At 42.3% G+C, this 22,834-nt stretch overlaps 2 protein-coding genes across 2 annotated transcripts; one reads left to right on the forward strand and one right to left on the reverse strand.

Moving 5' to 3' along the window:
- The first annotated feature begins 7,049 nt into the window (after positions 1-7,049).
- LOC116860624 (olfactory receptor 3A2) lies at positions 7,050-8,009 on the forward strand. The gene has a single exon (XM_032846722.1). The coding sequence runs from the start codon at positions 7,062-7,064 to the stop codon at positions 8,007-8,009; it is 948 nt and encodes a 315-aa protein (XP_032702613.1). The 5' UTR covers positions 7,050-7,061.
- Positions 8,010-16,069: 8,060 nt separating this feature from the next.
- Positions 16,070-17,050, reverse strand: LOC116860629 (olfactory receptor 1D2). Its single transcript, XM_032846726.1, has one exon. The coding sequence runs from the start codon at positions 17,030-17,032 to the stop codon at positions 16,070-16,072; it is 963 nt and encodes a 320-aa protein (XP_032702617.1). The 5' UTR covers positions 17,033-17,050.
- Between the last annotated feature and the right edge of the window lie 5,784 nt (positions 17,051-22,834).

A 22,834-nucleotide genomic window follows, 5' to 3' on the forward strand; every position in this document is an offset into this window, starting at 1 on the left:
GTTTTGGGTTCTAGGTAGGAGACGTGAGACCCTGGTGGAACCCAAGAATGAGGAGGGCTGTTTTGAGAAGGAGGACCTGACCCCAGGTGGCAGTGTGCCAACAGTAGTCTGGTAACAGACCTAGAAGCAACTTTGGCCTTAGTCCTGTCACCAGCAACACCTGCCAAGAGACCCAGAAGAAGTCATGCCCACTTGTGCCCCCAGTTAATAGCTCTGCCAACATTGACCCTGGCTGTGGATAATGAAGGAGCCCATGACCCAGCTCCAGTCCTCTTAACTGCCAGTCCTGCCCCACCAGGGACAAACACCTCATGCTCATCCATACCTCTCAGGCTTTTGACCTCAGTCCAACTGAAGACACTAAAAAGGCCCATAACTTGGCTCCTGAACCTCATAGTCATGGACCAGGAATACTCCTACTTGTTTGGGACCCCACCAGAAGACACATTCTTCTGTGCCCCCAGAGGTTGCCCCACTGACCTCCATCCAACTGTAGATTAAAGTGACCCTATAACCTCGAAGTGATGGGCAGGGAACACTTGTGCCCCCAAGGACCTGGAGGAAGATACACTCCCAAAGGTAGGCCTGCCAACCTATAGATCTTGAAGAAGCCCTATAATCAATATTCAGTTTCAAAAGGACATGTCTCCAGTTTATTAGGACCAGCTCCAGGCATCCTTGCCAGGATGTTAAATCATGAATCATGAAAAGTGTTTCCTTCTCAATTGACTCTCCCTATTCAGCCTTACATTCCACTCACTCCTTTGGTCCCCATGACCCACTCCCACAGTGCTCCTCTATAAACAAGAGGAACTTCCATTTCCTGCCAGGGTAATTTGGCACATGTGTTAGCTTCCTATTGCTGCTGTGACTAACTGCCACACACTTAGTGACTTAAAACAACAGAAATTTATTCTGTCATGGCTCTGGAGGCCAGAGGTCCAAAATGAGCCATACAAGGCTAACTTCAAGTGTCAGCAAGGAAAGTTTGTTCCAGAGGTTCCAGGGGAGAATGCATTCCTTGTCCCCCCCAGCCTCCAGTGGTGGCTGGTCTTCCTTGCCGTGTGGTCCCCTCACTCCTTCTCTGCTTCCATCTTCACATTGCCTTTTCTTCTGTAATCAAATATCCCTCAACTTCTCTCTCGTAAGTATTCTCGGGGTAATGGAGAGGGCCCATTGAGTGATACAGGATCATCTCTGCAGATGAAGACCTCCAGCAATCATATTTATAAGGTCCTAATTTTTCCATATAAAGTTGATTTCAGGGATTAGGATGTGGCTATGGGGTGGGGGGAGGGCATTATTCAATCTCTCACAGCCAAGGATGGGATTCTTTTCAGTGAGCAAATTATTTATTTCTCTTGCATCATGGGTGAGATTGCCTTTCTCAGAATAAGCTGAGACCTAATCCCAGTTATTCTGTAGGCACAGAGGAGACATGGGAAATGTTCTTGAGGAGGACAAGAGTCTTCTTGTAAGGCATCTGTTTCCTAGCAGGTCTTTGTGTGGCCACCACACCAAAGGAGGTTGATTTCCACCAGCAAAGAGAAAGGGATGCTTTTGCCAAGTGGCTACAGGAGAGACTGGGGTTTCACAATTCTCTTGCTCAACCTCTCAAATATCCCCATCCCAAGACTCAGGGTCTCACTCCTTCCATAGCAGGACCCTGGATTTAGCATATGAGGCACCCCTTCCTTTAAGCTGCATATTCGGCTGCTTTGTAGTTCTGAGACTCCTAAATTAGGTACAAGCGCTGATTTTCAGTGCTGCCTGCCTCGTAGGACATTGTCAGGGAAGTTTTCTGGCTTTGACAATAAATCCTAAATTGATCCTTGCCTGACCTGGGCCTATCATTGTTTCTTCAGGTATCTAGGAAAGTTAACAGAAACTACCCTTCTTTTTTTTTAAGGATTTTTAAAAATTTATTTGACAGAGAGAGACACAGCAAAAGAGGAAACAGAAGCAGGGGGAGCAGGAGAGGGAGAAGCAAGCTCCCGGCTGAGCAGGGAGCCCAATGCAGGCTGGATCCCAGGACCCTGGGATCATGATCGGAGCTGAAGGCAAATGCTTAATGACTGAGCCACCCAGGTGCCCCTACCCTTAATTCTTAAAACTTCCACAATTCTTATAATTAATTCTATAATATAATTCTTATAATTAATATGCTAGTGCCATATTAATATGCTAGTGCCAGCACATGACCCAGGGGTTCACCTTTCACCTGTACCTCATCCCAACATACCACAGCTGAGTCTCAGTGATGAAATTATGGTTTTCACCAACCCCACTTCCTTAAACAGTGGTGAATGGTCCAGTTCCAGAATCCCATCTAGAGGCCATGCTTCCTAGTAGCAGCTGTTTTAGTCGGGCTCCCCTGAAAGCAGAGTTTGAGACAAGATGCTTATGTGACCTAACTGGGAAGTCATTTCAGGGAGCAGGGGTCCCTGGGAGGAAGACTGAGGTTAAGAGGAGACAAAGAAGGAAGAAGCAGACATGACTGAGGGGTTCAGCACAAAAGTCTCTGCTATGGACATCCCGCAGAGACTTGACTGAGCATGAGCATATGGGATTCTTCCTGAAATTGTCTGAAGAAGGAGTGTTGGGGTGTTTATTCATTGGCTCCCCTTTCATATCGTCAAGGTGCTCCTTGCACTCTAAGTACACATGCTCACACCTAGTGAGCACCCCACCCCCACCACCATTATTCATGGCATCAGAGGATCCCAAGGAAGAGGCTACCGTCTGCCAGCTAGCCACAAGCAGAAGCCCGCAGGGAACTGTCTGACCCAACCACAGCTGAAATCAGAAGATAGACTGAGGGAGATGTGACTCAGACATCTGAAATGTCTACCACAACATGTTTCCTACAAGTATGAGGATTCGTAGAGACTCCAGGCTCGTAAAGTGCTTAGCACATTACCATGTACTTAACAAACACTTGTAAATGTTATCAGTGGGTATGGTGACGTGTTGCCAAGCATTTTCGTGAAACTTTATTTAATCTGAAAAAATGCTCTATGATAGAGGATACACTCATTTCACAGATGAGGAAACTGAGGCTCAAAGGGGTACAGCAGCTTGTCCAAAGTCAACCACTAGTAACAAGAAAACGCATCTGTCTACAGTACATTTTCTCCTGTAGAAGGGTTGGTTCTCTGGTGAGAGAAAAGAGCACCCCCTCTTGGGAGAAGGGTGTTGAGTAGGCAGTGGTGAGTATAGGAGTCAGAGGAACACACCCCTCAACCTTCCCACAACTTCTGTGTGGCCTTCACCAGGGCTCTCAATCTCTCAGAGCCTGGCCTAGACAGTCATATTGGCAGGCAGCTCCACAGGAGTTCTCCTAGCTCTTCTACCCCCACATCCAGAGTCATTAAACATAGCCAAGATACAGTCCCAGGGGCTCCCAACTAACAAGGTCCTGAGGGAGAAAGCACCACATTCCTGAGGACTCATTAGGAAACTGGGTTTGAAGAAAGCTTCTCCCTCTTGCCTTTCTTCTGGGGCCTCCTCCTCATCCCCAGGTCCAAGGCAAGTCTAGAAATTAGCTTGTCTCTGCTCAAAGGCTCTGCCTGGGGTTGACATCTGAGAAATGAACTCCTCCCTTAGCAATCCTATATCTAGTCCCACTTACTCTAGCTTCCTGGGTGGCTTTGAGGATTTGAACAAGCTTTGTCAACCTCAGTGAAACCACCATTTAGTGGAATCTTTATCACCTTCCCTAACTACCTCCTATAAAGCTAGGGCTAGAGAGAAAGCCTTTTTTTCCCCTTTTTTCTTAAAGAAATTCTAAATACCATAAGGTGTAAAACATGGTTGCTATATTCAGGAAGGGTTGTTTATAAAACAACTTGTCTCTCTCCCCATCTTTCTCCCCCGTTCTGGGAGGGATCACACTGTAAAGAAGATAGCCCTTCCTCAGAGAGATTGTCAGCTTGTTTCCTTCATTAACTTGCTTTCTGGTGGGTAAAGAGGTCTGCATAGCCCCTCATCTTCCTTCCTGAGGAGCCTCACTGGTTTCTATACCCATGCCCAGGTGAGTATGTTCAGGGGTCCTAACCTGCCCTTACAAAACAGAGGTGGAGCCTCCATTGTTGCCATTAGCTCAAACCTGACTTCTCATGTGTTGCAACTGAAGCCCCTGGGGAAAGAAAATGTTCTAAGGGAAGCTCAGAAGACACAACCCAAAGGTCCTGGCTCCTTTTCTGTGCCCTTTTGCCCAAGGTCCCATTTCTTAGAAGCCTGTTCTTCCTTACTCCTAGGAGAGAGTAGGAAGCAATTCACTGAGTCTGGTTCACTGCCCAGAACCCACTGTATCAGGCAGCCTAGAACCTTCACTTCAATCCCAGGTCTTGTTGAGCCTCTTCATCACGCGGGACATGGAGGGATTATTTGGAGTTCCAGGATGGGGAGCTGTAATTGCTCAGTAGAGAGAACCTGGAACTCATAACAAACATTTGAGAATCATGATGCAGGAAGTCTCCTCATGATGGGCAACGTGATGACCCTTAGGCACACTGGATGTCTCTGGATGATCAGAAGTCTTCCAGAATCCCACTGATTTCAAGGAAGTTGCATCTCTCATCATTTGCAAGTTGGTGGCAGCTGCCTTGTTGCTCTTCTGTCCCTTGTTGCTCTTCTGTCCCTGGCTACCACTTATTTCTCTGTAGGGTATGCCCCTTCTAAGGGCCTTATTCTTTTCAGTGGTTTCCCTGAAAAGAAACATGTTAGTGTGTGTTAAGCTACATTACCTGCTTGTCCCATAAAACAAAGGAAAGCAGTAGTCTCTGCAGCAACCTTGCACCCTGCATTTGCCTCTACACACCCCCTCCAACCCCCAGCCAAATAAATCATGGTAATTTACAAAAGTCTAGCCCAAGTTCCAATTTGTCCAGGACATCTTCCATGACAACTCTAGGTCATGCTGATGCTCTTTTTCTCTGAAATCTTATGAACACTGCAACCATTAGTTTATTTATGTAGTAAGTATTGAGTACCTACTATGTGCCAAGCATTATGATAAGTATTGTTATTGTAAACTGAATGAAACATGTTTTGGGTCCTCACATCACTTACAGAGCAGTAGGGGAGATTTGATCTAAGGAAAAAGACTTAGCAAGAAGATAAACAGTAATAAGTTACATGAAATAATGTTTAGTAAAAACTTCAGAGACAGAGACAGACAGACAAAGATGCTTTTGATACAGGGAACTTTCAGGAAACCAGCTTAAGTCAAGTCCTGAAATACATGGTGGGTGGAATTGGAAGGAAGCCATTGCAGGTAGAGAAAACAGTATGAGCAGGGAGGCAGAAAATCACAGGGTCACAATATAATACTTATATTTAAAAAGGCCCAAAAAGGGAAATGGAGAGTAATTAATTGTTATTTAATATAGTATATATAAAGAGAGCGCTATCCACCCATTGATTTGTCCATTTGCAAAGCACTTAACAAATTTCATCGATGATAAGTATGCCTGAGAATGGTCCTCCATCTCACCAGTCATATGGTCCTAGAATTTTAAGGGTATTTTAGAGATCACCGCATCCAAGTTTTCATCCATGTGAGCCCATCAACCTTTCCCTTCTGTTAGAGTCACCAGACTCCAACTGCTTCCCTCTGATTCCAGTGTATTCTCTGCAAGGGAATAACAATACTCTGAGGAAGCTCTAGCTCTGCTTATTCCATGGGCCATAAAGAAACATTGATATTTTTTAATCAGGATCTTATTATAAGATCCTGTAAGACTTGGCTCAGTCTGGCTCTCTATATATGTGCCTGCTTCATTTGAAGATCTCTCCTTAGAGCTGTTGGTCAAAACATTATGCCCGAGTCAAGGACAAGTGAAACAGTGGTGGCTGTGAAATACACAAACCCAGCTGTACCCAGCTGCAGCCCACCCACAGGTCATGCTTTCAGTTTTGTTTTCAGAGGCAAGCAACAGATACCATAAAAAGAATAAATAACTTTAGGGGTGCCTGGGTGGCTCAGTTGTTAAGCATCTGCCTTCAGCTCAGGTCATGATCCCAGGGTTCGGGAATTGAGTCCCGCATCGGACTCCTTGCTCAGCAGGAAGACTTCTCCTCGATCTGCCTGCCTCTCCCCCTAATTGTGCACGATCTCTCTTGCTCTCTCTCTGACAAATAAATAAATAAATAAAATCTTTTTTAAAAAGAATAAATAATTTTAAATTAAATTATTCGAAGTCTAATGTAAAGGCTTAGTTGGCACCAAGAACATTAGCAATTTATTGACATAGGGATTTTGAACTTATACTTCAGAGTATGTCCCTCACCTTGGAGAAATGTGCTTGGCTGAACTACCTGGTATCTGCAATCATGGGTCTGAGTCTTGCTATATATTTGTTTGATCTTTAATATCTCTAAAAGCTTTGAAACCTGGGTTTTCAAATGCTTTCTGGTTTCTCTGGAAATATTAATTTTTCTATCTTGAAATCTGCTTGTTGTTTGGGTTGATCCCTCAAAGTGAAATGGTGAAATCTATCTTAACCTCATTACATTTAAAGAGGAAGTCTGCTTTTTTTTTTTTAAGATTTTATTTATTTATTTATTTATTTATTTATTTATTTATTTGATAGAGAGAGACACAGTGAGAGAGGGAGCGCAAGCAGGGGGAGTGGGAGAGGAAGAAGCAGGCTCCCCACTGAGCAGGGAGCCCGATGCAGGACTCCATTCCAAGACCCTGGGATCATGACCTGAGCCGAAAGCAGCCACTTAACAGGCTGAGCCACCCAGGAGCCTCAGGAAGTCTGCTTTTATCTTAATTCATTTTCCCAAGTATTCTGAGCCTTCTAAGTAGGACAGGATGGGAGGGACAAGGTGGTGATGGTTTTGGGTAGCTCAGCTGAGAGCAGAGTAAAGGTATTGAGGTGAAGGAGAAGGTCAATGAGTAAGAGATGACCTGGGGAGTGAAAATATTATCCCTTAGACAGCTGAGAATTGGCTCTGAACATAGGTGGGTTAAAACATTTATGTTTTAATAAATAAATACATTGGAATGGACTCATTATCTCCCCTCTTGGGACATTGCCTTACAGAAACTCATGGATCCAGAATTTGGAGTCAACAGGACGTCTGTTACTGAGTTCATTCTACTGGGCCTAGTAGAAACAGAACAGCTGCAGTCTGTGGTCTTTGTAGTCTTCCTCTTTACCTACCTGGTCACAGTCGGAGGCAACCTCAGCATCCTGGCTGCCATCTTGGTGGAGCCTAAACTCCACACCCCCATGTACTTCTTCCTGGGGAACCTATCAGTGCTGGATGTTGGGTGCATCACTGTCACTGTTCCCTCGATGCTGGCTCGTCTCCTGTCCAACAAGCGTACAATTCCCTATGGAGCCTGCCTCACACAGCTTTTCTTCTTTCACCTTCTGGCTGGGATGGACTGCTTTCTGTTGACCGTCATGGCCTATGACCGATTCCTGGCCATCTGTCAGCCCCTTACTTACAGCACCAGAATGAGCCAGACAGTCCAGAGAATATTGGTGGCTGTGTCCTGGGCTTTAGGTTTCACTAATGCACTAAATCACACTATTGCCCTAAATACCCTCAACTTCTGTGGTCCCAATGCAGTCAATCACTTCTACTGTGACCTCCCACAGCTCTTCCGGCTCTCCTGCTCCAGCACCCAACTCAATGAGCTGCTGCTCTTTGTAGCAGCAGCCTTCATGGCTGTAACCCCTTTGGTCCTCATCACTGTGTCTTATGCACACGTGGCAGCTGCAGTCTTACAAATCCGCTCAGTGGAAGGCAGGAAGAAGGCCTTTTCCACATGTGGCTCCCACCTCACTGTGGTTTGCCTCTTCTATGGTACTGGTATCTTCAACTACATGCGTCTTGGTTCTGAGGAGTCTTCAGACAAGGATAAAGGGGTTGGGGTCTTTAACACTGTTATCAATCCTATGCTGAACCCACTTATCTACAGCCTTAGAAACCCTGATGTCCAGGGTGCCCTGTGGCGAGTACTTGTGAGGAGGCAGTCACTGACCTAAAGGTTGATAGCATCCCTTCCTTCTTGCCTTTTCTGGTTTAAGGGAAAATTCTCATGAAGCCAATAACCTGGGAAATGGTTCCAAACCATATCTCTCACTGTCTGAAGATCTGTGTGATGTATTTGTCCAGCAAAGAAGTCCTACATAACTGATTCATACAGCAAATATTTATTAAATTGCTTCTATGATCCAGACACTCTCCTAGGGGACTAGTGAACAAAATAAAAGTCTCTGGACTTATGCAAGTCACACTCTAATTAAGAGAGACAAAATACATAAATAAGCATCATATGTGGAATATCACATATCAATAAGGCTATAAAGAAAAATAAAGATAGGAGGATATGAGCAAGTGCCTAGGGTAAGTTGCTGCCTTGTGTATGGCTGTGCTCATTTTCTAGGTAAGGTTGAAGCCTTAGGGGCTGGTTAGCTCTGGACACCAATGTCCTACAGGGAAGGGCTATTTGGCTAATATGTAACCCATTAACCTAAGTAACCAGGAATATCATGGTGAAGTTTTTTTTTCTGGTGGGGACATAAGAGTCAACCTAGATCAGAGTGCAGAAAACAGTTTTAAACCATTGGTCCAGTGACAAGTTTATTCTATTCTACACTTTACCTTTCACCTCCAAAAAAAAAAAAAAAATCAATTCCTTCTCTTTGCTACCACACAAGAACCCAATAGGATGTTTAGTGGACATGCAAGGTCTGTAGAGAGAAACAGATCACTAAATTAAAACTGCATTAATGCATACATGATATATCTTCATGTCAAAAAAGGAAAGTTCCATCTTCACCCCTGCCATGGCTTTGTTATTGGATGAATCCTCTTCTTCACATATATGATAAAGCTTTTGGAAGAATAAACATTTATACTCCAACCAGGTCTTTTGATTTTTTCAGTGAGGAATGTAAAATATAACCTTTTCCTTCAAAGTCTTATTTTTTCCTCCCAAATCTCCTAGCTCCGAAAATCCCCATACATGAGGTTTCTGGTAGTAATGCCTCTTTCTAACTTTATAAATACATCAGTACAGCTCCAATCCAGAGAATTTTCTCATCCTGATGTTTATTCAGCCTTCAGCTCATCCATTTCTAATTTGCATCTTTTCCTCAGCCTCTCTTGGAAGGCTAACTTACCCTCACCTGGCAATTCCACTACCTCTCCACTGTATCATTCCTAAATCTGTCCTATGGCTACACCTGGACCTTGGCTTTCCTGTTGTCTCTTCTTGAAACCACAGAACTGAGGCCAGGTTGAGATGAGAATGGAAAGAAAACACAGAAGAGTGGGCGGTAGGACAGGAGTGGGAGTGGAGGGACAAAGATATAATATGAGGATATAGGGAGGGACGGGAGACGATGGTGAGCAGAAGGGTAAGAAGGAAGGATAGAAATTAGGGAAAGGAAACAAGGAGAAATTAGGAAAATGAGATAAGAGAGGATGGGATAATTGATAATTGAGGTTATCAATTTGATAATTGAGAATTATCAAACAAGATGCCTCAGGAATGTTGAGCTTGAAGATGAGTATGAAGAAAATGAAAAATGAATGATGATAAGAGATGAGAATAAAATTCATACTATGGAATCAGTTCCCATCAGCGTGTGGCCATGTGATAACAGCACCTTTGATGTTATTGTCAGGCTCCCCCCAACCGCGCTTCCTTCTAACTAGGAAAAAAAAATAAAGTGTAAGTTTTGCTGAAGGTATAATAATGAAAAGTGGTCTAGGTGCTCTCTTCTGTTTCCTCTGGCTAGAAACCATATCTGGGAGAAGAGAAAGTTGAGCTGATAAGGGAAAAGGAGGGTGGATGTGTGTGCTCAGAGTTCATTCCCCACAACCCCACTGGCCCACTCAAGTTGTCAGCCCCCCTGCCTTTGGGGACAGTGCCTGGCAATACAGTCTGAGGTATAGAAATTATGTATGTCTTTTTCCTGACATCTTTCAGTCTCCAGACACCTCAGTGTTAAAGAAAATTAGCTTCTCCCAAAGGGCAAAGTTCTTAAGAGTAAAAATCAGGAATGTGGGCTATAACCACTGCTCTGAGACCTTAGAAATTTCCTTTCTGTGACTGGGCTTGTTCCTACCTACACCATAAAGAACTGGACAAGGTCATCTCCACAGCTCTTCACATCAAATGACCCTCTGTTACAATAGGCTGGATGAACTTTTTCCTGGGGCTGAACCCAGAAAACCTTTTGAGAACATTATCACCACTATTTCCACAACTCCATCTACCCTATGAGCCTTTGACTCTGCCCCAACTAATCTTATCTATTACCCATCAAAGATCCCCAGACCTTGGTGAGACAGAGCAGGGACTGGACTCGGTCCTCTCAGCCCTAACTGCAAAATCCAGCATTCCTTGATAACTGAAACTCTATGCCCCTTGAATAGCATATCTTGTAGGAATGCAGAAGTAGGATGTCTACCAAAGGAGGAACTCAACAACAAAGACTGGCATGGATGGGACCAAACCAGTCTGTGCCAAGACCAACGCCAGAGCTGACCTTTCCCCAACTTTCTCTCATTAAAATACTGAAAACCATGCCCGGGGTGGATATTTAACATGCTAATTACACATATGACACATGAAGAAGCATGACCTTCAAGTGTGTCAGTGCCAATAAATCCCCACCTCTCCATGTTTAAAAGACACCCTTTTCTCTCCCCATAGAAAACATTTCTTCTTCGACTCATGTAATTGCCTCTTTCTTTTCCTCATAAAAAGCCCCTTGGTTTCATCCTGTAAGCAGGGCACTTCTTGGGTGTCTACCAGACTCCATGCTCTCAGAAGTGCAATTCTTTGATCCTAAATCAATGTTCATTTGCCTCTCGCTGTAGCTCTTTATTTTCAGACTGACAATCTTTCCTTATAATTTTATGATTTTATGTCTCACATTGAGTGGAAAAGATTTTTTCCATCTCCATCAGATCAGATAGGCTAGGTTACACTGTGCTAACAAACATCCTCTAAAATCTTCATGGTTTTCTACAGCAAATGTTAAATTCTCTTTTATGTGACCTCAATTATTTGATAGCTCTAGAAAGGTTGTTGTTGTTTTGATTGTTCATCTTCTTTCTTATTTTGAGTATGAGAGTAATGATGTCAGAGAGGAAGCCAGAAAAAACTACAATGTATTTTATCTGATAATTGCTTGTAGTGAACACTTAGAGTCTTTCCAACTTCCATTCCCCCTTTTCTAACAGCTATTAGTTTCTATTTGGCATCTGGATTGTTCCTGGGAATGATGGTTCTCTGTGGGCACAGGGCCTAATCTAGTTTAATACAATTCTTCATAGTGAGTGAGGAAAGGGTTAAGGTGTAGGCAGGGAGAGGTAGGGCACCCCTGGCTGGGCTCTGAAACTATTCGTGGCAGGCAGAATCAGATAAGCCAGAGTGAACAAGAGATAAAGAAACAGATCACCAGGCCTCCGATGTCAGGGAATATTTTTCTTTGGTGGCTACAGTGTAATCATAGAAAATGGCCAAACCTCAAAGAATTAAGTCATTAAAGGTGTTATCAATGGTTCTTGCTCAAACCAAGATGGCACAAGAATCTCAAGGCCAAAGCTTCCCAGTCAGTTCTCAATAACCACTAGAAGCCTCAGTGGCAGCTCTTTTGGGACCCCTCTCACTCGAGAGAGCTTCTTCTTTGCTTTCTGCTTTCACTTTCACTTAATAAACTTTCACTTCACTTCACCCACTTGTGTCCGTGAGATTCATTCTTCGACTCTATGAGACAAGAACCCTGCAATCCAGGGACAATGCTAGCCTTTCACAACTGGGTTTCCATGACAGAATTAAGCCCTATACAAAATTATCTGAATGACGATGTTCTCAATTCTCCCAAGGCTCCACAGCACATTCTAGATGTAAAGGACAGAAGTTAACTCACTGCATAGAATTACCTTAGTTATTAGAACTCAATTCCCTTTGGAACTGGCTGAGAAGAGCCACTCTAAACCTGTTCCTCATAAAGGAAACTTTCAACTGTTAATGTTTGTGGGCCCTGCTCCTGGGCTCTCAAGAGAAGATACACTTTTACCAAGGTCATAATGACTTCACCACACTTCAAATGGCAAAAGCTCTTTCTGCCCTGAGCACACACTGTACATCTCCTTCATTAGCAAATAACCTAAAAGAAACATTTCAGACTTAAGAGTAAAAATCCTCCCTGGCGTTCTATTCCCACACCTCTGAAATCTGCAATCTTGCTCGTACTAAAAGCATATGATAAAGCCTGTAATTTTCTAAAATGCTCTTCCTCATGATGATTTGTAACTCTTGATGTAACAAAAACATATAAGATCCTGTATTAAACATTCCTTCTCCAGAGCACTCCTTTCTTTGTAAAGATTGTATATCCCAGGCAGCTGTCCTTGCTTGGACTCGAATAAAATTTAAAACTCTCTTCCTATTTTAGAAATTTTAAAAAGTTTGTTCATTTTGTGTCAACACTCCTGGTCAAGCAAAGAAACATCCTTGCCCTCAGAAGTCTGGGAGGCCTCAAAGAGCTACCAGATGAACTGGGGCGGGGGGGCAAAATGCAGGAAAACAAGGAACCCCAGAATGACACTGCTGACAGCTGCTCTGCTTTCCCCACAAGCCATTTGTTGATTCCAAGACTGGGGCTGAAAGGCTGGGAGCAGAAGGTGCAGCTGAGAGTCTGAGTTATGAGGCAAGAGTTAGCAGGCTTATGGAGACAAAAAGTGGAGGTAGAATCCTGTCAGAGGGAAGGAGTTGAAAACTCCAGGTTTTCAACTGGTACTTCCAACATGTTACATTCTAGAAGTAACATATAATAGGAAATAGGCCAACCCTCATCAAAAATGTGCCTGAAACCATAGGGTAGTACTGAATCCTGTATGTATACTATGTTTTTTTCAACATACATAGCTAGATAGTAGGTACAGTAAGAGATTAACAACGATAATAAAATAAAACAATGATAACGATGAACTGTAATGTGAATGTGTTCTTTATCTCTCTTAAAATATCTTAGCTTCTCTTGTGATGGTGTGAGGATGACAAAATGGCTGCCTGAGGGAGGAGATGGAAGGAGATGGATGACATAGGCTCTGTGATGTAGCCTTAGGACACTTTTGACATTCTGAGGATGTGTCAGGAGATCCGTCTGCTCCCTGACTGTGGTTGACTGCAGATAACCAAAACTACAGTAAACCAAACCACACTTAAGGGGGGACTACTGTATAATCAGAGCTTACGTCCCAGAACTATTAACTAGGTATGGAGAAAATGCCTAAATGTCCCATAGTAACAACAGTTTCCCACAATCTGCCACAGCTCAAAAGGCCAAATTAAGCCCCCTTAACACTCAGGATTTTAAATAAAAGAAATTTATTGGGATAAAGAAGACAAAAAAGAGAACAGAGGCACCAGCTGCCATTCCCCCTCCTTCCGCCTCCTGTATCCAAATGTGTCCAAGGAAGATACTCCCATGTTCTAGATGTCATCCTTCTGGATGGTTGAGAAAGAAGTGATTGTTGTGGAGCAGAACTTGGCTCCTGAGGGATACCACCCTACCCCGAAGGGAGTGATAAACTCCAGGGCCCGCCTTCTAGTGCCTTCTTGTGGACTGAAAAGGGGGAGGCTTTTTTTCTCAGGGGCACAGTGTTGGGGAGAATGACAGGTCAGAACCTGAGCTCACCAGAAACCCTGCTTCATCTTTGTAGAACTATGTTGCTAACGAAGTATAAAATTGCTTTTGCTTTTGCCTGTTGTACTTAAAAGTTCTAGAGCTTCCTCTCCTTCCCACATCCCTCAAGGCTAATAAACACAAACAATACAGAAACAGGATCTTGTGACCCCTCTTATTAAAGTATAGGTCATCATGAGCTTTGTGGAGCATGATTCAGGAAATGCATCAAAGGCTCTGAACAATGGAAACATTTGGCTCCAAAATTCCATTTCACCAATTTCCCCTAAGGAAACAATATCAAAGATGTACATATGGAGACACTATTGCCATGTTGCAAACAGTAGGAAAACTGAAAGCAACTAAAATATGGAACAAGTGTGTTAAATAAGTTCTGCTGTATTCATTAAATGGCACACTGAAATACTGTGTAGGCATTAAGTTGTAATGTGGCTGAATATTTGCTAACATAGAAAGGCATTATTAATCGAAAAGGCAAGTTTAAAAACAATTTGAATTCATTCTGAAATAGAGAGGGAGAGCAGAGATCAAAGTTTAGAATTTATACCGGAGTTTTAGAATTTATACCAGAGTTGTCTTTGGGTAGCAGACATACAGGTGAATATTTGGAGGTTATTTTTATTTTAATATTTCTTCAAGAAATGCACATTGTTGGTTTACTAAAAACAATAGAAGTTAAAACTCATAAACATCCCGAGGTACCTCATTGTCCACAGACTCTATTTGGAGCTCCTCTACAAGGTATTGGAGGCCTTTTGAGATCCCTCCCACCTCCCACTTCAGCTTCATCACTGGCTGCTGCTTGTCTCAGCAGGCACACTCAGGCGGGACATCCCCCTCACCTATCAGGCTGTTTCCTGTTCTTTGTCCACCTGTCCCTGCTCAGTAAAAACCACACTGACAATGGGCCAATGACTAGCTCACGTAATCACCTAATAGCAATTCATGATGCTATTGTACTCAACGTTCAGATGAGAACACAAGGCCTAGCCAGGGATGACCATGACCACACAAGAGATAGGTAGGCCTGGGACGAGAACGCTGGCTGGCTACTGCAGATAGGAAGACTCTCCTCCACACCGTGTCCCTCCTTTCTTGCAGTGACCTTACTTTGCCCTGCCCCTTTTCCTAGGTAACTCTTCATGTGGCAGGGTGTTGTGTAAGACTCAGCTCAGCTGTCACCACCCTAAGGAAGCCTTTCCTGAATCCTCCCTCACTAACAAGCCAAGCTAGGCTTTCCTCCTTTGTGCCCTCCAATCCTCCTGCCCAGAGCATAACCATTGCTTTCAGACATTGCATTAAAGTACTCTTCTTCATTGTCTATTGTGAGCTTCTGATTCAGGTCTGTAACCCAGTTTGAGGCCCTTAAAAGGCACTCAGTCCTTATCAATTACTTAAATTGAACCTCAGATCAATTCAATTCTTCATCTGTCAAACTCTTGTCTGGCTCCATGGATTGATCTGCAAAGGACTGCTCCCTGTTTGGAAATGCCACCGCCCAGGGACTAACCTTCTCATCAGTTGCTATTCAGTTTCTCTTCATCGCATTGTACATGGCTGGTTGAACCTAAGCAGAGACTGAGTCTCACAGTGACCTCCTGCCTTCTACTACCTCCACCGCCACTCCTATTCACAAGCATGTGTTGATAGGCTGGGGAGTTGTGTTTTGAGTGAAGGATGGAGTGGTAGCAAACAGAAGAGACAGGGCAAGGGAGTGAGGAGCCACAGTAATAAAGGACAGAATGGGCTGCCCAGGGTAAGGTCTTCCCACAGGGAAAAGGAAAGCAGGAGAAAAGCACAGTTAGTATTGCCCTGAAGCCCAATAGATGAAAACCAGCCCAGAGCAAAGGAGAAGAGCTTGTCTACAAGTCTTTCCTGAATATCAAGGACTGTGTTCAGAGGGAATGTGGGTTAGCATGAAAGCAGTGGGGGCCGTGCCCAACAGAGCTGGAAATGGGAAACTCATCCAGTGCCCCTGCCATGGGAGTAGGGCAAGTTGTCTTCTCCAGGTGGCTTGTAGGCAGCAGGCCCCTTAGAGAGGGCCAGAACTCAGGACCATGAATTGCTGTGTGTAGAGAACACCACCTCCTCCACAGGCCATTACTTGGCATATTTTGAAAAGCTGGAATGGTGGTCCTGTGATCAGGAAAGTTGAAAGAATGATCCTGTAAAATTCTAGTATGAGTGTTGGCATTGCCAGGGCTAGCACGGTCTGGGGGACACTGGTTTACATGGAAGTGTCTTTTCTTCATCACAGATATGTAAGCTCATTCTGAGCTGGAGACATGTCCTAATCACTCTTCTGTCTCCCATAGGATAATGCCTTGCACATGGTAGAGGAAATTCCCAGTCTCCACATCGATACCCAAAATATCTCAAGTCAACCTCTGGAAAGCTTTTCCTAGGAGGAGTCTTCCCAGAGCCCCATGCATGTCCTTGTTCCTCAGGCTGTAGATGAAAGGGTTCATCATGGGGGTCACCACAGCATACATCACTGTGGCTACTGAGTCCTTCATGGAGTAGGTTTGGAGGGGCTGCAGATATACCATGCCAAGTGTCCCATAGAAAAGGGAGACCACAGCCAAATGGGAAGCACAGGTGGAGAAGGCTTTGTACTTCCCAGTGGCTGAGGGTATTTGGAGGATGGCTCTGACAATTCGGATATAGGACATGATCATAAACCCTAAAGGGGTGAGGAAAATAAAGCAGCCTGTGGCAATCAACACTATGTGATTGACTTCAATATTGGAACATGCCAGCCTCAGCAGCACATACATCTCACAGAAGATGTAGTGGATCTTCAGGGAACTGCAGAATGTCACCCTGGTCATGAGGAGGGTGTGGGTGAGGCCATAGAAAACAGAAAGTGCCCAACACAAAGTGAGGAGCAAAATACAGAGCCCAGGGCTCATGACCGTGGTGTAGTGGAGGGGGCAGCAGATGGCCACATAGCGGTCATATGCCATTGTGGCCAGGATGAGGTTGTCCAGGGCCACCAAGGAGACCAGGAAGTAGAGCTGTGTCAGACACCCTGCATAGGAGATGGCTTTGTTCTGAGACTGGAGGCTCACAAGCATCTTGGGGATTGTATTGGTGACAAAGAAGAGGTCAGTGAAGGAGAGGTTGGCCAGGAAGAAGTACATGGGAGTGTGCAGGCGGGGATCAAAGCTGATGGCCAGGATGATGAGCATATTTCCCACCACTGTGACAAGGTACATGGACAGGAACATCCAAAACAGGACCCGCTGCTTCTCAGGACTGTCTGAGATCCCCAGGAGCAGAAACTCAGAGACTCCACTATTGTTGACTCCATCCATTTCCCCAACTGTCTGCAACATAGGCACCAATAAATGTTTGTTTATTAAGTGTCCTCAACTGAACATAGACATTAATGTAAGCAAAATTAAATGTAAGCAAAATTAATTGTTTTCCTAGCATTAAAATACCTGACTAAATTTTATAATTTAAAAATGTTATTATCAAGGTATAACTGATATACAATGTTGTATTAGTTTCAGGTGTACAGTAGTGATTGGGCAATTCCGTGCATTCTGCAATGCTTACCACAGTATATGTAGTCACCATCTGTCACTATACGATATTATTACAATATTATTGGCTATATTCCCTATGCTGTACTTTTCATATCTGTGGCTTATTATGTAAATGGAAGTTGATATTTCTTAATCTAGGTCCCACCCACATCCCCTCTGGCAACCACCAGGTTGTTCTCTGCATTTAAGGGTCTGTTTGGTTTTTGTTTGTTTCTCAATGTGGAGTTGGCTTCAGATTCTTTCTCTGCCTCCTTCTGCCCCTCCTGCTTATATTCTCTCTCTCTCTGTAAAATATATAAATAAATCTTTTTTTTTTTTAATACAAGAAACAAGAAGTGTTTACAAGAATGTGGAGAAAAGGGAACCCTTCTGAGAATTTAAACTGGTGTGGCCACTGTGGAAAACAGCATAGAGGCTCCTCCAAAAATTAAAAATATAATATTTTAAGTTAACAACAAACTAATAATAGGCACAAACATATAACATGGAAAATCCTTATGCAACTCTGTCATTCCAGCAATTTCTAATCTGGCATACTGAATATTACAGAAATAATGTCTATGTCTTATTTAAAATTCTATCATCTTATAATACCTGAGAAATGTTTAAAGATCTCTATGTGATGATATCAAATAGATTCCTAAAGGATATCTAAAACCAGTGTATGTATTGTAAGAAATGGCTATTATACAGTTGGATAAAGGGAGAGAATAAAAACATTGGAAAGGAGAAGGTAAAATTATTATTTGCTGATAGGATGTTCTATCTGGGAAACCTATGACAATCGACTGAAATGCCATTAGAAATACAAAGCAGCCTTTGTAAAGTGGTCAGTCACACAAGAAGACCCCAAACCAAGAATGCTCCCAGTAAACCATACAGCACCATGATTCAGACTGGGCTATTAGATGGTGGTATCTGTGTTTGAGCTCCACCTCTTGCTGTGAAACTTCAGGCCAGTGACCTGAGCTCCTGAAGACTCGCTCTCTTCATGTGAAAAGTGAGTGACGGCAAAGATAAACTTAAGCAATAAAGTGCTTAACACAAAGAGCTGACATTTAGTGGGCACTCAATGCATATGGCCCATTACTACTATAAATAAATATATGTAAACAATCATGGGGTAAAAATACAATGTAAAACAACTCTGTTCACATTATCAATACAATATTCTAAGCATTAAGATGTTAAGAATCGGCCAGGACCTTCCAATTATGCTTTTTTCCATTTAATAATAAGCGGACAGACTTACTCATTTCTAAATAGCAATGGAATATTGCAAAGGTGCATATTCTCCTAAATTAATCTGACGTTCAGTTAGCCTAGTTGAAGTCAAAATTATAACAAGATTTTTGGGAAACAAAGACTATTCTAAATTTCATATGAAAATAAACCAGGAAAATTCTCGAAAAAGTGTAAGAATGGGACACTTTGTCTACCAACTATAAAGGATTCTGAACCAGTGTGGTAATGGTGCTCGAGTGCGGGGTAGAGCTTTAGAAGCAGAGCCAAATCAGGCAGGACTGAATGGATTATTAGGGTAGTACTTTAAAATGACGGGTTGCATATAAAATGTTGCATTATTCAATAAATGGTATTGAGATAACTATTTAGGGGAAAACATTAGACCAACAACATTTTTAAAGTATTTAAGATTAAAACAGTTTATTGTGTCTTTCTTTTCCTTTGGAAAATCTACCATACGTGGAATGAAAACTTTGAAAATTAAAAATGAGAGAATATAACTAGACTGGATATAATTCGCCATTTTCTACATTTCAATGTCTTTTTAGTTGAGACATGAAGGACAAAAAGCAGTCAGTCTTATGAAGCCCTAAGCAAAGAGCTTTGCAGGTAGAGATGTGTATGCAAAGGTCCTGAGGAAGGGTTTGCCATGTTTGTGTAATGAATAAGGACCAGTGTGGTTGAATGAGAAGGGTACAGGTGAGATGTGAGGTCATGCAGGTCAGCAGGGTCCTGAGCAGTCAATATTGTTAAGGTTTTAAAACTTTATTCTATAAGTGCAATTAGGAAGCCTTAAAGGATTTTAAGTTAAAAAGGATGTGTGTGTGTGTGTGTGTGTGTGTGTGTGTGTGTGTGTGTGTATAAAAACATATATACATATTTAGCAATTCTCTTTTTTTTGTATTTTATGATAGTATTTTAATAATTGGATATGGGTGTGACATTTTTGATCTGAAGCTTTTTTAGTGCCTATTCACTGACACTAAACCACACTTTTCTTATTTATAAGAAAGATTGGTCCCTATCTTATTGTATGAACCAATCTTTTTCCTTTTTATCATAACATCTGTGTTAACTTCCGTCTTAAACTTGTATTCACTTATTGTTAACTTCTATTTGAAATTTGTTGAAATGTCTTCCCTACACTTAAATATAAATTTTTAAAGATATTCCATGGATTTTTTTCCAAATAAAATGACCTTTTTACTATATTGCAATCTAATATCAACAAAAAAATCATTATGAAAAATTCAAGCAATACAAGAAAAATGTAAACAAAAGTGAAAACTACCCCACATTCTGTTAACATTTGGTGAATTCTTTTGGTTTTGTTTTTTCACTAAATCATTTTTATTCACTGAACAACATCCTGGAGAATATTCTCTAAATCAATATTTTCATCCTTTTAAATGGTTGCATACTATTGCATTTTATGATTATATTATACATATTTTATAAATATTCTACAGATGGATATTTAGATTTTTTTCCCTGTTTTCCCCATTAAAAAATATACCAGTGAATACTTTTGTACATATAGTTTGGACATATTTTTAGTGATAGTAAAAAAGACACATACTTTTCATTTTCATACATATTGCCAGAGTGTCCTGGGCTCATTCATCATTTGCCAATCTCATTTGTGAAACATGTTTTAATTTTCACAGCTTTCATTACAGGTAAATCAAGAGAAAGAAATTTTTAAATTAACTCAATACCTCAAGGAAATAGCAAAATGGACTTTTTGGAGCTAAATCACAAAGAAAATTATCTCTTGAAGAAGGAAAGACAAGGGTCATAAATTAAACTGGCAGTTATTGAAAATACTTGAGATCCGGGAACTTCCTGCTTTTATGTGAGAAATCACTGTGATCATGCTGGGTACTGACGCAAATACCAGACTGTTTATACTCAGTTTTCCCATTTTTTTGTAAATTTAATTTTATATTTCCTGAAAGTCATAGAAGTATGCTCTAAAGTACATTTTCATACACACAAACACATACACAATTACTCTTCAAAAATATTTTCTCCACATTACTGGGTATTTTCCACACAGACCAAAAAGGAGAAAAATGTACACTCAACAATGTCATTTTGTGACTTTGGAAACAAACAAACAAAAAAAGACACGCTTTTGATCAAGCAATTTTTAGTTCTAGAAATTTATCTTAAGAAAGATGTTATCAGGCAAAATGTAAAAAATGTATAAATGTTTATCAGAGCCTTGTTAATAATAAAAAGAAACTTTGCTTAAAAAATTACAGAATAGGCAAATCCATAAAGACATTAAATTGACTGGTGGTTGCCAGGAGCTGTGGGAAGGGCAAAATGGAAGTGACTGTTAATGGGCCAAGACTTCTATTGGGAGTCACAAAAATGTCCTAAAATTTGATTGTGGTGACAGTTGTCAATTCTGTGAGTATATTCAAACCACTGAGTTGTATACTTTAAATGGGTTAATTTTAATGGTATTGACTTACATCTCAATAAAGTGGTTCTAGGGTGCCTGGGTGGCTCTGTGGGTTAAGCCTCTGCCTTCAGCTCAGGTCATGATCTCAGGATCCTGGGATGGAGTCCCACTTCAGGCTCTCTGTTTGGCAGGGAGCCTGCTTCCTCCTCTCTCTCTGCCTGCCTCTCTGCCTACTTGTGATGTCTCTCTGTCAAATAAATAAATAAAATCTTTTTAAAAATTAAATTAAAAATAAAGCTGTTCTAAAAAATTGCATAATCCATCTAATCAGAGATTAGGAAAACCCTAAGTGATGTTAAAATTTTTTTTATTTATATGTGGAAAGATGTTTATAATAACTGCTTAATTAAAATTCCAGTTTACTCTTACACAATAAACTAGAAAATGTGCGGTTTACCCTGACTTGAGCTAGTGATGCTGGGCCCTGTGTTGTGACTATGAGGAGGAGGAACCGAGAAGGTGTGGCAAGGGCTCGTTGTGTCTCAGATCCCTCCCCAGACATCCGGGTGCCTGGTGCCTGGACTCAGGGCCCTCTGGGACTCCTCCCCACTGGAACGAGGATCGGAGGCAGGTAACAAGGCTGGGGAAAGCCAGACGACATTCAGGAATATTGGCCCATCCGATTTCTTGTCCTCAAGGCCAGTGTTCCCCTCATCTTAGTGTGCATCAGAATCACCTGTGACGCAGTTTTTAAAAAAGACGTTCAGATCTTTTTAAGATGATTCGGTGTCTCTGCACTGAGGACCAAGTCTTTTTTAGAAGTCACCTGGTGATTCTCACTGTGCAGAAATGCTATTCTGAGTCTGTAAGACTCAATGGGTTCCGAACACTTGTGTGGTCAGATGCCCTTAGAGACACAAACCCTTCTGCAGTGAAGGTAGAGAGTATAAGGGTGGTATGGAAAAGTGTTCCAAACTTGATGTTGGAAAAGTGTCCTTTGGTACCTCCTGTGTTGCTCCCTGTTTGCCCGACTGTGAGGAGGCTCATCCCACCAGGGAGGCCTTTCTTGCTGGTTTGAGAATCATGTGCAACAGAGCACATGAAATCACTTTGAAAACTGGAGACTGCCAGAAAGATTGGAGGGATTGTTATTTACCTTTAAATACTAAAGGGTTAGAGGCACCTGGGTGGCTCAGTTAAGCATCTGCCTTCAGCCCAGGTCATGATCCCAGGGTCCTGGGATCAAGCCCCGCATGGGGCTCCCTGCTCAGCGGGGAGTTTGCTTCTCCCTCTCCCACTCCCCCTGCTTGTGTTCCCTCTTTTGTCTCTCTCTGCCAAATAAATAAATAAAATCTTTAAAAAAAAAAACACTAGAGGGTTAGATTATATGAAGAATTTTCAAACAATGAGTATGTTTGTGTGACTGAGAAAATGGAGGAGAGAAGAGATCAGAAAAGGAAGGAAGAAAGAGAGAGGCTATGATGTCCAAACCCTACTCACTGCTCTGTGCTGGTCTTAGAGCTCACTCTGTTCTGTTGCCTTCACTTCTCTCCTCCATTCAATGAAAATTCAGAGTCAGGACATAAAGGATCTTAAGTAAGACTGTGGGACTCGGGGCTGGAACAGGGTAAAGGTGAAAAGCAGGCAAGCTGGTACCTGGATCTTTGATCCCCTAGCAGAGGAGACAAACTGTAAGTCTGTGGGCACCCCCGTGAGGCTGGGGGGCCCAAGAGCTGCTGCCTGAGCCCCGGGTTCAGAAAGGAAGTGGCTGAGTCAGAACTGATTTCAGGCCTATTTGTTAATTTTGGGGAGGCCTCAGGGAAGCAATCCCAAGGCAGCTGCTTCTGACAAACATGGGTAATCACTCCAGTGAACAAGGATCTTGGGAAATGAGTCTTGTTTACAAGGAGTAAGCCAGATTCTCCTTC

The sequence above is a fragment of the Lontra canadensis genome, unplaced genomic scaffold, assembly GCF_010015895.1.
Source record: "Lontra canadensis isolate GAN:19392208 unplaced genomic scaffold, GSC_riverotter_1.0 scaffold180, whole genome shotgun sequence".
In the NCBI taxonomy this organism is placed as follows: domain Eukaryota; kingdom Metazoa; phylum Chordata; class Mammalia; order Carnivora; family Mustelidae; genus Lontra; species Lontra canadensis.